Genomic DNA, 16,980 nt, shown 5'->3' on the forward strand with positions numbered 1-16,980 from the left:
CAATTAATAGGGTAAAGAACTCTCTACACGGAAAAAAAATTCAAATTCAAAATTTGAATAAAAAACCTCTAGAAATTAATGAAAAGATTTCAATTATTTCACATTCACGTAAACAACACTGTGTAAGTAGACCTATGCTTCAGTCGCGGGCCATGTGGGATGTCTCACGAGTTTCTGTGTTACGCTCTAGAGAGTAGAGGGGTTATGGGTACCAAGAAAAAGTAGAAAAATAATAAACAAACTAAGTTGGAAAACCAATATGTTTTCCTTTTCTTTTCTTCCTTTACAATTATAAACTAGGGTTAATGGAAAAAGTATAGTTTAAGGTTCATATTTGCTACTTCGTAAATGATCAACATCATTATTTCAACTGCTTCTTTCTCATGTACACAATAGAGGTACTCTCTATAGTGTTGGTGAAAACAGTTTCTTTATTATTATAGGCGGACTTCCGGACAATTAATGTCTACTTTCTCTAAATAATCATTTGGTCGATAGTTCATAGAATGAGTTCTTACGTACTTTTTCCATCCACCAAAAAGTTGATGCAATACTGTGCGAGTCAAATTTTGTGAATTTTAAAAATATACGTTTAATTTGAATGAAATTTTTATTCATAGTTTTACTTATAAATTATTTTTAAAAAATAAATGAACGAATTTAATACCAAAAACTAGATGATACTCCCTCGTACTCTAAATCATGCCGCCCTCTTTTTGGAACTGAGGAAGTAAGCCAAGCAACCATTAGATATTTCTTTTTTCTTGATGTATGTACGTCCTTTCATTTTTTTTAACGCTCATTTTATCAATTTTCTAGGTAATTTGGGCAACATAGAACTATTCTACCACTACCTATTTCTATTTTCAATTGATCTTGTATTCTTCCAAAAACAATCTGATAAAATAACTAAAGGATAAGATTTAAAAGATATCGTATACGTATAAAGTTATTATACAACTCGACTTATAATCTCGATCAATTTCATAGAGATTAATGATTTTTTTTCTTCATTCTGATAGAATAGAATAATGCTTCCACCGTTCCTTTTCTTTCTTCCTTTAGACGAAATAGATCTGGCAGCGATATCTAATATATAGTCAATGTCCATCATTCGTTGAATTTTTATACGGCAAGTTGTATACTTGAACAAATGAATTTAATAACATTATTTCTGCATTCTTTCAGCTTTTGTCTTGCCCCTTCACAAATAAAATAGCCATCTGTGATAAATCAAACTTAATTAAAGAAGCTTTACATCATTATAAATGAAGATTCTAGCTCTTCAAGTTTACTCACTCGTTCTCAAATTTCAATAACAATGGTTTCCACAATTAATGCTTTATCTTTGTTTCTTTCTTTGCTCCTCTTATTCTCCCTCTCCACAGCCAAAACTCCTCCACGACCTCGAGCTTTTTTTCTTCCAGTAACCAAAGATGCAGCCACTAAACAATACGTCACAGTCATCCGCCAAAGAACACCTCTTGTCCCTATCAAATTAACTGTAGATCTTGGTCAACGATTCATGTGGGTTGACTGTGAAAATGGCTACGTTAGCTCAACTTACGAACCTGTCCCTTGTGGTTCTATCCCTTGTAAACGTTCATTATCCGGTGCTTGTGTTGAATCATGTTTAGATCCTCCTTCACCAGGGTGCAACAATAATACTTGTTCACATATTCCTTATAACCCTTTTATTCGCACTAGCACTGGTGGTGAACTTGCTGAAGATATTGTTTCACTTCAATCAACTGATGGTTCAAATCCTGGTAACTTTATATCAAAGCCTGGAGTAGTTTTTGATTGTGCTCCTAAGTCTCTTCTTGAGGGATTAGCAAAGGGTGTTAAAGGAATTATTGGACTTGGCAATGGTTTCGTTGGATTTCCTACTCAAATGTCTAATGCTTTTCGTGTACCTCGAAAATTCGCCGTTTGTTTGAGTTCTTCCACAACTTCTCGTGGAGTTATCTTCTTTGGTGATAGTCCTTATGTTTTTCTTCCTGGAATGGATGTTTCCAAAAGACTTGTTTACACCCCACTTCTAAAAAACCCTATTAGTACATCAGGTGCGTATTTCGACGGGGAGCCTTCTACCGACTATTTTATTGGAGTGACATCAATTAAAATAAATGGTAATGTTGTGCCAATAAACACTACATTGTTGACCATAACCAAAGATGGCAAAGGCGGAACCAAAATTAGTACGGTTGAGCCTTACATGAAATTAGAGTCTTCGATTTACAATGCTTTGACAAAAGCATTTGTAAAATCGCTTGCTAAGGTTCCAAGGGTAAAACCTGTGGCTCCTTTTAAGGTGTGTTATAATAGAGCGAGTTTGGGAAGTACTCGTGTTGGTCCTGGTGTTCCACCCATTGAACTGGTTTTGGGAAGCAATAAAGATGCTAAATCTTGGACTATTTGGGGTGTGAATTCAATGGTGGCTGTGAATAATGAGGTGCTCTGTCTTGGATTTGTGGATGGAGGAATTGAATTCGAACCCACGACTTCTATAGTCATTGGAGCTCATCAAATTGAAGACAATCTTTTGCAATTTGATATTGCTAACAAAAAGTTGGGCTTTACTTCTTCGCTCTTGTTTGGTCAAACTACATGTGCCAACTTCAACTTTACATCCAAAGCTTGATGGTCTTCCCCCAAAACACAAATGCTGAGATAGTACTAGTAGTAATTTCTTTTATTTTCCAGAGGATGGAATTGGCCAAGAAATAAATTAATGTATCCGTTTTCTTTTGGTTGTTCAGTTTCTGAAAGTCACAATGGCCTGTGTCAATTACCAAAAGTGTATCAGTCTTTAAATTTACTTTGGTGGTGGCCAGTGGTAAGTGGCAGAGGTAGTGTGTCGGGACCGGGTTCGGCCGAACCCAGTAACTTTGATTCAAACCCTGTGTTTGTCTTACAAAATTCATTGAATATGTATAAATTATTAATTTAAAACCCAGTAACATTTAACAATTAGAATTCCGAACTCATAAACTTGAAATCTTGGCTCCGCATCTCGTGATGGCAATCAACCTCGATTATGAATTTGTGACATCTCAAATCTCAATCATCTTGACAGGCGTTTGCTCCTTTTTTTGAATGTTTCAAGCATTGGCCTGGCTTTAGCATATGAGAATTAATTTCTGTTTTGTTACCACTAATTTCGCTATTAGTAATATATTTTGGTCCGGGTCCTTTTTCGGACCCTGCGCATAGCGGGAGCTTAGTGCACTGGGCTGCCCTTTTAAAAAAATATATATATTTAATGAAAATAATTTCTCTGCGATTTCACCCGATATTATATTTTGTTTCCTAAAGAGATCATAGACATATGCTTATTTATCTATTTCTTGTTAGTATGAGCAACATGTTGTAGTATGAGATTTGTTTTCTTAGATTCGTTGTAGGATGCGAGAAAGTGGGTTCTCCTTTTAAAAGACCCAACGTTAGAGGATTTGGGTCCACGATTTATAATTAATGCCTAATAAATAAAGAGGATTTTTAAGAAATGACTATTGTTTGGAGGGTTATTGTCGGACATAGCTATAATTTAGTTAATTATATTTCGTAATTACTAATTGCTTGCCATGGGATGTATGTCGTTATATTTAATTCGGTTGTATATATTGTATTCAATTTGGATATATTCATTCTTATATATTTTATATTGTATTCAATTTCACTGTATTCAATTCGACTGCAGTCAAACAATAAAAAATAAAAAAAATAATGATATTCGACTGTATTCAATTCACTGTATTCATTCGCAGTTACACTATATTCAATTCACTGTATTTAATTCGTTGTATTCAAACAACAAAAATTCAAAAAATACAGGGATCTGCCACAAAAAATAACCTTCGAAATACATAAATACAGGTACAAATACAAAAATAATAAAAAAATACAAAAAACGTAAACTCTATTTGCATTGAAAAATACAGAATACACTCAAATTTGAGTGTATATGTATAGAATATAATATATTTATATCATTGTATGTGATTCAACAATAAAGAAGAGAAGAAAGTTTGCCGGAGTTGGCGTCTTACGATGGGTTAGGTCAATAAATGGGTCATTGCCTAACTCAGCCCAAAGTTTACTTGGGCTAAGATGAGTTGGGTCAAGATGGGCTAAATAATGGGTCATAGCCCAACCAGCCCAACTTGACCGATGTTTTAGAACCATGCTCATTTTGCATAAACAAAGTCTTTTACCTTTTATATACCTATGTATAAAAGGTAAATAAATACTATTAGTATTTTGAAAATCAAAATATATTTTTTTAAATAACAAATTAGTATTTAAAATGTGTAAGTTGAAAATTTTTTTGCGGGTGGGGGGTGGTGCAGAAAAACGAAAAAACAGAAAACAGAAAATTAAAAATACAAAAAAAAAAGTTTAAAAAAACAATAAAATTGCGGAGGGGTGGGGCAGAAAAACAAAAAAACAGAAAATTAAAAATACAAAAAAAAGGTAAAATTATTTTTTGCGAGGGGTGGGGTGGGTGGTGCAAGAAAACGAAAAATTAGAAAACAGAAAATTGAAAATACAAAAAAAAAGTAAAAAAAAAAAATTGTGGGTGGGGTGTGGGGTGGGTGGATGGTGCAGTAAAATGAAAAAACTTTAAATCAAAAATACAAAAAAAAGGTAAAAATAAATTTTTTTTGCGGGGGTGCGTGGGTGGGTGGGGGTAACTAAGTAAATTTCTAGATAAGTTGGGTTGAGATCCTTTTATTTTGGGGTGAGATTCATGTGTTGTATTTGGGTTACTTCATGGGTCAGAATGGGTTACAAAAAATAATGGGTTAACTTGGGCTCAGCCCAAATTGACCCATGAGCTAAAATGTTGTAGCCCAATCCATTAATCTCTGGGCGGGTTGGATGGGTTTGAGCTCAAATTGCCACCCCTAATTGTATGTGACTCAATAGCAAACAAAAAGAAGAAAGTTTCGCTGGAGATTGCATCTTCCGGCCAAGCAAAATATTGTCTGCATTGTATTAAAACTAAAAATGGAAACGTACAAAAATCCGGCCAGATATGAGAATACACTATCATGTTGTATCTAACAAAATTCGGTCAGACGGATACACTCAAATGTGAGATATAAAGCTAGAAGGGGAAGAAGCCATGGATTCCAGCATCTCCATTAGATCCAGACTTGGTGACCCTCCTTCATTGTTTTCACCGCTAGTAATAGACCCTGCGCGACTTCGTGATTTTCAGATCTGAATCTGACAGTGGAGATGAGAGAAGGGAAGAGAGAGAGAGAGAGAGAGAGAGAGAGAGAGAGAGAGAGAGAGAGAGAGAGAGAGAGAGAGGTGGTTGTTTGGTTGGGCTCCGGTAGAGTTCCGCCGGAGAAGAGATGACCGGAGGCGACGGAGTTGGACGGGCGCCTTGCCGAGGGCGAAGAGAGAGGGAAAAAGGAGAGAGAGTTGAGGGAGAAGAGAGAAAGGGCTCAGGGATATGATTGATAAAGTGGAATAACTCTATGTAATTGGTATAACTATGATGGGTAAATTGAGAATTCTTTGTAGCTATAAAAACTGCCTCTCTGCAGGGTAAGACTGCGTACAATAGATGCTTGTGGTCCGACCCTTCCCCGGACTCCGCGCATAGTGGGAGCTTAGTACACCGGGCTGCCCTTTTTTGTAAATATAAAAAATAATTAAATTAAAAGATAGTTATCATCCATAAATAAATCTTAAATTTAGCTATGAGGTAAAATTTCCATAAATACACACTCGTACTTGTACATAATTCTGTTTCTTGGCCCTCTCACCAAACAGATTTTTATCTAGACATTTGAACTGTTCAAATTGGCGTTTTAAATGCCTCTGACCATTGACCGACCTTATATGGATATTAATGTAGTTGAGTTGGGCAAAATGTGTTTTACTACATACATATAAGGAGAGAAAATGAGTGTTTATAAGTTATAAATCTAAAAGAAGAGAAAAAAAAAAAAAAAAGATAGGAAGAGTTAAGAAATCCTAACAAGTAAACTATCTCCTACGTCACTAACAATTTTAATAGAATGAAATGATCCTCGAAAGATCGTATCTGATCTATTTAATTTACCGATCACGCATATTATAATCTTGTATCATTATGTAGTTATAAGTTATAGCACTATCATGTTGTTCCAACTATCCCTAGCTTGCAGCCCACTTGTATAACCATACAGTCAGCGGTGTGTAATACAGGAAACTATTACTTGGCTGTGTAGCTCTAAGTTATTTCTCCATCTGTACTTTAGTGGTTATACAAGAACCATGCATGCAAGAGATTCCCTTCCTGTCCCCTAATTATTCTTTCTATTTTACTTTATGAACTTTTTGAATGCAGATAATTAGTCGGAGTAATATAATATTTTAGGTAATATGTAGAAAGAAAATTGATAAACCGCACCAAACCGATAATCTAAGTTAAATCGAAAAAAAATCCCGGTTATAGTTTGGTTTAATTTGGTTTGGTATTGGAAAAAAAATCCGACCATAATTGGTTTGGTTTGATTTTAACTAAAAAAAGTCAAACCAAAACCAAACCAACCCGATAACATATTTATACAATTTTTAAAAATATTTTATGTATATAAATATTTATTGTAACAATTTATAAATATTTCTTAAACTTTTTCACAGTTTTATCTTTTAATGTATTATTTCAAGTTTGAACTTAACATTCTTAAATGGTAAATAAATTTTATAGCTCATAAATGTAGTAACTCAAATAAAGTTCAAATCAATACTAATGCTAACAAAAAATTCAATTCAACACTAGGAATGACGATAGTGCTTAGTTATGCAATTAATAGTACTTATTAGCTATACTTATTTTAGCATGACTTATATAGTATTTTTGGATTAAGTTAATTTTTATTATGACTTATTAATTAACAATCACTACTAGAAATCCGGTAAAAACCGACAAAAAAATCGGCCAACGTTGGTCGGTAATGGCCAAAAACCGACCAAAACGCGACCATTTACGTGTGGACGGTATTTTTGTGGTCGGAAAGGAATACCGACCAAAGTTGGTCGGAAATTACCGACCAACTTTGATCGGTCAATTAAATTCAAAAAAAAAATATTGCAAAAAAAACCCGACCAAAGTTGGTCGGTTTTTTTCGACCAAAGTTGGTCGGTATTTTAATTATGTAATAAAAAGATTCACTATCTGGGAATCGAACCGGGGTCTGTACTGTGGCAGGATACTATTCTACCACTAGACCATTGGTACATTTTATTTTAAGACTGTCTTTTATTTGATTTATACTCTTTATTTATATTTTTGCACGAAAATAACCGATCAAAGTTGGTCGGTTTTATTAAAAAGTAAAATTACCGACCAAAGTTGGTCGGTTTTTTTAAATGGCCCGCCGAATTAACCGACCAATTTTGGTCGGTTTCTTGAAACATAAATTTTGCAGGACTCAAAAATAGTTTTTCGCATTTTTGCGCCAAAGAAAACCGACCAAAGTTGGTTGATTTCGTAAAAAAATAAAAAAAAAAAATAAATAAATAAATAAATAAATTGAAAAACCGACAACTTTGGTCCGTTTTTTGATCGGTTTTTTGACGGTTTTTGCCGAATTTCTAGTAGTAAATATTTGCTTTATGTAATTTTATTATCTTTGTTATTGAATATCTATAGATTAATATAAAGCAGGGCCCTAGCGGAGTGAGGTGGCATGTCCTATTGATCTCTAAATATATTTATCTACTTTTCTAATTTTTCAGGCTTTTCTCTCTAATTTTCACAAAATAAATTCAATTATTAAATTAAAAAAAAATAACAACCAATCATTAAAGGTACGTCTTTCAAAATTCTTTGGAACCCGTTCCAAACCAAAATCATACCTTCAATTCCCACGACACCAAAAACAGAGAGTAAATCAAGAATCTACTTCAATTTTATTGCTCCCAAATATGTATTATAAAATCGACGATCAACAAAGGAGAAAAATTCAACCAATACCCATATCAAGCCAGAGAACAAGTGAACATGGCAGAAGACTTTTACGGTATGTGAGAAAGATCTAAGTTACAAAGCTTCATATTTGGTTGGTCGACTTCATGTATTTATGTGTTAATTCCGTTTTTATCATTTTCTATTGCAGGCCTTTATATTGATTTTCTTCGTCCTTGCACTACAGTCGGCGGAGCCAATTTGTCCAAGCATGTGGATTCCGGTGAAATATTTTCTTGCTGTTTTTCTTCTTTTTTTATTTGGCTTTTACACTGTTTATCCTGAGATTGAGATTTATGTTAAGAAAAAAGAGTGAAAAAGTAGGGGAAAAAATGAGAATAGCATCTCCAATTGGTGTTTGCAGCATATATAGGTTTTATAATTATATTAAAGTATGATTAGTAATGTTAAAAGTGACATAATATTTTAGTTTCCATTGTGTTTATACTGACCAATAACTTGAGATATCTGGAGATTCTAGGTCAAACTCCACGTTCAAATTGTACTTATATGATTGTTGCACAAAGGAACAAGCAAAGTAATAGAAAAGAGAGGATGAACCACAAATCAAGAATTATCTCACTCTTCCCGCTTTCCTTCTCCGAGGCAAAAAAATAATAATATTATGTCCAACTCTAAATGATATTGTTTAATATTCGTGAAACTTATGTAATTATTTTAATTTAAGAGATATATTTCTATGTCTTATGTTCTTGATTTTTCTTGATTGTTATGTTGGTTTTAGTAATAAAGTTTGTATCTTTTGGTTATTTTGTCGTCCATTTTATAACGTTTACTTAATCTTGAATGTGCTCTTAATAAAATTTTCATCTAACATTTTATGCAGAAATAATGATGTTAGGATGTTTGTTTGCCATTTGTTGTATCTGTTTTCTCAATCAGCATCTTGATTTTAGGTTAATTTTGAACTATAAGTATTTTGGGTTTTCTATATGCACAAATGATGAGACTTTCTCATTTACTGTGAAATTTCTTAAGTTAATGGTCCAGTCAATTTTATCTGGACATGTAATGAGATAAAGATGTTACTTTTCTCATCCAGATACGTAATGAGGTAAAGATGTTACCTTTCTCATTTCGGATTGAGATGGGAACTCTTGAAATTGGTTGGAGCAATATTTGAACATTTTGAATATTCATTTTCAGTAAAAGAGCGAACACTTGGACGCTTCTCTTTGTTAGATTTTTTTTTTTTTTTTTTTGGAATTTGTTTAGGTTGGATTTTGGATTATGATAATAGATTTTGTTTTGTACCATGAGGACAGTAGGCTATTCTGATAGTTTTAATATACGTTGGGTGGTGCTGCTAACCGCAAGTATTCCAGTTATTTATACAGGAGATGGTCCTGGACAATGTCGTGATTATACATTATGACAAAGTAAACTTAATTAATCATCTCTTCATTTCTTCATCCTTCGATTACAACTTAGATGATCATGAGTTTTTACTAGAGTGGCATCACAAACGTTTCTACGAATGTTATTTATTATATTTTTTGTCCTTTATTTTTGCCTTTTCTCTCCGTGTTTTGCCCCTCTAAAGATTTTTGGTTCTTTTGTTTTCCTTTTAACTTTCTTAAAGTCTTTCACAAAGGAATTGCCAAAACATTAAATTGAAAGAGGCAATTAAGTGTTTTGGTCTTTCTCTCAGCTATACTTTATTATTAATGTGTTGTCTTTTCAGTTTTTATTGTGAATCCTATGACTCTTCATTTATATTAGTGTGTTTTCGTCCATCCTACATCCTTTTGCTTTCTTCTATGTTTTATTTTCAGTGTGCATTTTGATGGAATCAGAAAGTATTGAATTTCATGGGATAAACTTTGAGTTGTATACACATTGGAAGCATATTATTTATCTATGTGAATAAAATTTTCTTATATGTTCTTGAATATTCATTTTGGTATCTATGTGAGTGCTCCGCTTCAGTTGGAATTACTGTAACTATGGTGTTGACCTTTTGATTTTTTGTGTTCAATTAAATTTGATTGTTATTTTAGCTGTTTCATGAGCATTAAAATTGTCTATCGATTTTTTTTTTATTTTGCAAAGAAAGACTATTTCCCATTGGTTCTTCATATTCATTGGAGAAACTCTGCAGTGATTATTTTATAGTAATACTGAAGAATCAAGTTCTAAGTAGTTATGCACTTAAATCTTTTTATTTGTTCTTATCTGACATAAGTTCCCTAAAATATTTGAACACTTCAATAATAAAGAAAGATTCATGCATCATCATGTATCTGTTTTAGAATTTCGGCTCTTCCACTATTTTCATATTGATTTTAATTTCTGCATACGTATTATGCTTATGGTTTTACGCCTTTGCTCTTCCTAATTTTCATTATATTGTTGTTACTATCTTTATTGCCATCATGGGAACATATTTTCTTACTAACGGCTGAGAATTATTGGTGGTAGTAGACTTCGTTTTCTCCTGGTCTCTACAATTTTCTCTCTAGCTGTGCTCGGTATATTACTACTATTATGTTAAGGCTAACAGTGGCGGACCCAGAATTTTTATCAAGCGGGTTCAAAATGCAAAGAAGCAAATATACAAAGAGGTCAACAAAAACTATATATTAATAAAATATATTATTACAACTGTCCTCTACGAGTTTTCATTTCCTAAAATGTATTCATAATAGTCTCATCATAAATGGTGTTAAATATTTTTCTTTCTACATAAGGTACCAAACAACCGCTCATGAATTCGTCATTCATTCGGTTTCGCAATTCACTCTTGATCAACTTCATCGCCGAAAAAGTTCTTTCAACGGTAGCAGTGGCAACAGGTAGAAGCAAAGCAAATTTCACAAGGCGAAACACAAATGGATAATTCAAATGCTTCTTTGTCTTAACTAGTGTTTCAGAAAGATCAACAAGTCCTTGTAGATTTGAGAACCTTTCATCAACATTACGAATATCAACAATATAAGTTTCAAGTTGATTCTTGAGCGTAACCATTATATTCTCATCAAAATCGTCAGGATACAATTCAGCCATCATCAATATCTTGTTTATGTCAAAACTGGAAAATGAATCAACTGGATTTAAGCAAGCTACTCCAACTAGCAAGTTCGTTGTCACCTCATTAAAACGAGCATTGAGTTCTTGAACTTGCCAATCAATAATCTTAAAAAATATATCAACACGATAGTGATGTAAAATAGTATAATCAGTAACTTTACGTCGAGATCTTCCGGCGTTAACATAGAAGTCATCAAAGTTTGGTATCAAAATATTATACTTAACACAAAATGCAGACACCTTATCAATAAGTGAATCACATTCTTCTTCTCTTAGCTTTTGCAATCGTTTCTTTGCCACTTCAACAAGTAGAATAGCATTTACAATATCTTGCTCCTTTTTTTTTGTAAGGATGTATTAAGCTCATTTGTAATCCCCAAAACACCTCTCATTAGGTGCAACATGAAAGCAACCTCAAATGTTTGACAAGTGCTAAGATATCCCTTTGCCTTAGCACTTTCTTCTAAAGTTCGGGCATCAACAACGATAGTATCAAGAACATCAATAATTGAGCCAAACATAAAAATAAAGTTCTTAAAAGATTTGTAGTGCGAACCCCAACGATTATCGGCAGCTCTTGCAAGACCAAATTCTTGATTCAAACCCCTACCAGTTTCAAGTTCACCCATGTCTAATGCCTCTTGAACTTTTTCTGCTTGAGATTCTCGAAGATCATCCATACGTTTAAAAGAACCTCCCACTATATTCAATATATTAGAAACCAACAATACAAGTTCTCCCACTTCAAGACATTTTTTGGATACCGCAACAAGAGTCAATTGAAGTTGGTGTGCAAAACAATGAATGGAATAAGCAGATTTACTTTCTTGTTGAATCAAAGTTTTGAGGCCACGTAAATTCCCTTGTATGTTGCTTGCTCCATCATAGCATTGTCCACGCACGTAAGATAAACTCAAAGAATGTTGAGCAAGGTAATCAACAATTGCTTTCTTTAAACATAAAGCACTAGTATTACGAACATGAGCGATCCCAATAAAATGCTCCACCACAGATCCACATATATTAACATATCGCAAGACAATAGCTACTTGCTCTTTGCGTGATACATCACATGATTCATCAACTAGCAATGCAAAAAAGTCTCCATTTAGATCGTCCATAATTGCTTTAACTGTTTCAATTTTACATGCAATGATAATGTCTTGTTGAATTTTATGAGAGGTCAATTGATCATTCTTTGGAGCCTTTTTCAACATAAGATCACGGATTTTATCGCACCTCTCTGCATACCATGAAAGAATCTCAAGAAAGTTACCCTTGTTTAATGATAATTCATCTTCACGATGTCCACGGAATGCCAATCCTTGATTCAATAGGAGTCTCATAACCTCAATTGAAGCCTTCAAGCGAATTTTGTATTCGAGCTTGGTTTGACTGGATTGCCTATCAAATAAAGGTTGAATTGACTGTTTTTGTTTTAATAGATCTTCACATTTTCTTTTTGCATGATTATGAATACTGCTCGACTTACCAACATGAATATTGAATCTCTTCTTTTTTTGCCAACTCTTAAATCCTAAACTTGAAAATATATCGCCTCCACCTTGATGAATGTCTTCATCTTGAAATAAGTAACAATACTAACAATAAGCTGCATCTTCTATCACACTGTACTCCAACCAATTACGATATTCATCAAACTATTTAGGATTGAAACGACGCTTTAAGTTCGAAAAATCTCTTTGAGGAAACTTATGATATCGGGGTTGGTAAGGACCTCTTCGGAGATATTCTCTTCTAATCTCATCACGCTCATTTGGATGATAATATTTAATGGGTATTCTCTCCTTTGGATCAGCCGGTAAAGAATCAAGATCTATTCATTGTCTTTGTCTTTTACTTCTCAATATAAGCAAGTTTATTACTCTCAATTTCTCACCTTTCCCCATTTTCCATTATATCTCAAATTGAAATTGAGTTTCTCAGCCAAAACCCATTAAAACAATCTGAATTTTTTTCCAAAGCATAAATTACAAAAATCTGCAATATAAGCAAGTGAGAAACCTGACAGTGACAACTGACGGGCTGACGGCGAGAGACGGAGAGAGGCGACCCAACGAGATTCGAGAAGCGGCAGTGGCTTATGGCTACTGGAGGAGACGACTATGAAGCAATGTTCTTTGAAATTGAACTACAACAAAGAGAAGAAAGCATATAGAGGTGAAGGAAATTTATTAGGATTAAATCTTTATGCAAAAGAGGAATAAATACTAGAAATTGGAAAACTAGAATTGGTTCTTATTGTTATTGATCACCTGAACTTTTAGTTAGATACCAAAATGAAGCTCTTTGTCTTTGAGGGAGATGACCTTCTCGGCAGGGGCTAACAGAGGAGGTGAGTGGTGACTATGGAAGCGATTCTCTTTGAAATTGAGAGAGAGAGAGAGAGGGGGGGAGAGGCACTGAAGGGCTTGGGATTAAAGATTCTGATCGTTTTCTGATTTGGAGAATTGGGGGATATTTTAAAAAGACATAAGCGACGTCGTTTTATGGGAAAAGAGACCTATATTAAAAAAATCAAAAATAGAGGGCATATATGCAAGTGACTAGTTTTGAACTCAGGACCATGTGGAAAATTTGAACACATTTGAACCCTCTTTACCAGCAGGCTAGGCGATTTACTTGTTTAAAGTGGGTTCAAAATAATATTGGTGGTAGTAGCCTTTGTTTTCTCCTGGTCTCTACAATGTTCTCTCTAGCTGTGCTCGGTATATTACTACTACTATTATGTTAAGGTTAAGATGTCAAAGTTCTTCCTCACCAATTTCTACTTTAGATGTGTACATGATATTAAATTTTATCTTGCCATAGGATTTCTTTGCAATGAGTGTGTGTGTGTGTGTATATATATTTTTTTTTTCAAACCATTTCTTTTTTTCAAACCATTTCTCCCATATTTAATCTATTGCTTGTGTGAATTCCAGTAAATTGTCATGTCATATTGTGTTGCTTAATATATTACTATCAACCATGTCATTTTGGCCATTTGAATTTAGGTGCTATTGGAATTTCGCACTCAAATCTGTTTGTGATCGGAGGGTTTATAGAAACATCAAATGCGACTTATCTTTTGACCGGAGAGGCTAAGAGTATGACTGTTGCTCCATTTGGTCGATATTTAGGAAGTAAGTTCAACAAAAAACTCATGAACCAATTATTATTGTGAGTTCAATGGGTTTTATTATGGTAGCCACCTCTGCTCGGATTATGGGGAGCCCTGAAACCTTTTTGGGCTGTAAAGAAGATCTTTTGTTTCCTTTATACTTATATTAGAAAGAGAATTTGAATGATTCATGACTAGCTTAATAAGAGTTTCAAATGTAATATAGTTATAAGTCAGCTTTTATACATATGAGGTGCATTAAAATAAAGTTGTTTGTGTCATATACTTAATTTCTGCTGTGTAAATTTTTGCTGCTATAAATGTTATAACTATAGCTTTTATTATTAATAAAATTCTGAGACAAATGGTCATTTCTGTTTATGGTTCTTGCTTAATATGGTCTGGCAGTCGTTGAAATTATCCAAAGTCATATTCATTAAAAAATTGCATTTGCTGCATGGTATGATAACCAAAGCATTGATATTATGCTCAACATGAAAGTGGTTATTCCATATAATACTAATATAACCCATTTTCAGTATAAAAATAAAATAAAAAAGAAAAACTGTATTGCGGCTGAATCTAATTTGAAAGCTAAATCTTTAACCTGTAATAACATTTATTGGGGGCCACAATGCTTTACATGACTTTACTTTTGCGACAATTAAAATGAATACAAGGATAAAAAACTTGAGGTAGAGGCTGAGATTAGTGAAGCCATATTAACCAAAGCAAAAGAAGAACCACCAATAGCAGCACGGTAAGTCGTTTTTTCAAATATTAGAACTAAATCAAATTAATTAAATTGATTTTTTATCGATTCGGTTTTTCTCGATTTTTCAATTCTTTCGGTTATTTATCAGTTTTTTCTTAAATATGAGATATACACTATCAAACGCATATTTCGGCTACTACATTTTCAATGTAACACTATCAAACTAATTGCTCTTTGAGAAATCTATCATTTACCAAGATATATTGATGATAATTGACTCAAATAGTGATAAATAATTTAAGTACTCAATTAAAAATCGATTATTTTTAACATGAAATAAATTCTTGTACTTAGCAAAATAAAACTACCAATCAATCTAGAATGCAAAGAATTAGATTATTATAATAGCAAAGAACTAGACTAAAAATACAAATGACTAATATGTACCATAAAATTTCAGAAACTTTATATAAAAATATACATATATATAGGTGTAATAATAAATTTATATAACTACTTTTATAGTCGGTCTGATTCGGTTTTTTCGGTTATTTTTTTATTAAAACCAAAGCCAAACCAAATTTAATTGGATTTTAAAATTTTAAACCAAAACCAAAAAGTATCGGTTTTTTTAGCCGGTTTGGTTCGGTTTTCGGTTTGGTTCGGTTTTTCGAATTTTTATGAACACCCCTAATAGTATGATATACTCCCTCCGTTTCAATTTATGTGAACTCATTTGACTGGGTACGGAGTTTAAAAAAAGAGAGAAGACTTTTGAACTTGTAGTGTAAAATGAGGCACATATATTTTGTGTGGCTATAAATTATTGCATAAATGTAAATTGTTTCCAAATAAAGAAAGTGGTCATTCTTTTTAGCACGAACTAGAAAAGAAATAGATTCACATCAATTGAAACGGAGGGAGCAGTAAACAACAAATAAATTAGTTTAGCTAGGGAACATTCTACTCTATATGTGTAAAAGCTTTTTTAATAATCATCTCCTTTTTCTTTTTCCCTTTTCCTATATACTATTTTAGTAAGACAAAAATTGGATTCATTATTCTTAAATTTTTAAGTTGTTATTTAAAGCATTCTTTTCGTGTCTTAAATAGTAGAGTATTATAGTACTACGAAGGATTCACTTCAATTAGACGAAGGGCGAGGTATTTTATCTGAAGTTAGATCTTTCGTTTTTAAGTGAGTAAAGATTAAAATTTAACTATTAATTGTGTAAAAGATTTTTCACTGTTAATGTAATTTTACCAATTCTCATATGTCATTATCCATTTTAATAGTTTATAGTAAAATCGTGAAAGAAATTTTTTATTAGTAGAGATTGATTTTCTGTTATATGTCATTACTGATTTAGATATGTTTTAGCTTTTTATGATCGCGCGAAGCGCGAGTAAATTAACTAGTTTTAGTATAATGCTATGATTTATCTTATATATATTTTATGTTATTTTTTTGAAAAATATATTATATAGTAGTATCTTGTTAGGACTAAAGAAATATTTGGAGCACAAGTTACATATCTTGTACTATGAAGACTTTATCGGAAAAAACTCCGAAAATCCGAAAAAAATCCAAAAAAAAACCCGTGAAAGACTGAGATGGAAAATCCCGACTTTATTGGTTTGGTTTGGTTTATAGATTTAAAAACACTACTAGAAATTCGGAAAAAAACGTCCAAAAAAACTGACCAAAGTTGGTCGGTAATGGCCAATAACAGTCCAAAATGCGACCAATAACGTGTGATCGGTATTTTGAAGGTCGGAAGGGCATACCAACCAAAGTTGGTTGGAAATTACCGACCAACTTTGGTCGGTCAACTAAATTAAAAAAAATAATTGCCGAAAAAACCGATCAAAGTTGATGTGTATTTTAATTATGTAATTAAAAAATGCACCATCTGAGAATCGAACCGAGGTCTGTACAGTGGCAGAATACTATTCTACCACTAGACCATTAGTGTATTTTATTTTAAGACTGTCTTTTATTTCGTTTATACTCTTTAATTGTATTTTCGCACGAAAATAACCGACCAAAATTGGTCGATTTTATTAAAAAATAAAATTACCAACCGAATTCGGTCGGTTTTTTAAAACTGACCGGCC

The 16,980-nt window shown here is 32.9% G+C and overlaps 2 protein-coding genes across 2 annotated transcripts; one reads left to right on the top strand and one right to left on the bottom strand.

The window, feature by feature from the left end:
* Positions 1-1,144: 1,144 nt before the first annotated feature.
* On the top strand, positions 1,145-2,761 carry LOC107802293 (putative aspartic proteinase GIP2). The gene has a single exon (XM_016625761.2). It carries the CDS (start codon positions 1,322-1,324, stop codon positions 2,642-2,644), a length of 1,323 nt encoding a protein of 440 aa, XP_016481247.2. The 5' UTR covers positions 1,145-1,321; the 3' UTR covers positions 2,645-2,761.
* A 7,860-nt stretch (positions 2,762-10,621) lies between these two features.
* On the bottom strand, positions 10,622-12,940 carry LOC107802296 (uncharacterized). The gene is made up of 3 exons (XM_016625765.2): positions 12,924-12,940; positions 11,437-12,427; positions 10,622-11,359 (listed from the first exon to the last, which is right to left on the bottom strand). Exons 1-3 carry the CDS (start codon positions 12,938-12,940, stop codon positions 10,622-10,624), a joined length of 1,746 nt encoding a protein of 581 aa, XP_016481251.2.
* Positions 12,941-16,980: the final 4,040 nt, after the last annotated feature.

Source organism: Nicotiana tabacum, chromosome 14 (assembly GCF_000715075.1).
Source record: "Nicotiana tabacum cultivar K326 chromosome 14, ASM71507v2, whole genome shotgun sequence".
Lineage (NCBI taxonomy): Eukaryota > Viridiplantae > Streptophyta > Magnoliopsida > Solanales > Solanaceae > Nicotiana > Nicotiana tabacum.

Bases quoted from the DNA above. Each gene is read 5' to 3' on its own strand.
- LOC107802293 (XM_016625761.2), top strand. From the start codon at position 1,322: ATGGTTTCCACAATTAATGCTTTATCTTTGTTTCTTTCTTTGCTCCTC.
- LOC107802296 (XM_016625765.2), bottom strand. The intron at 11,360-11,436 runs GTTGCTTTCATG...ACAAAAAAAAAG, and splicing joins GCACTTGTCAAACATTTGAG to GAGCAAGATATTGTAAATGC.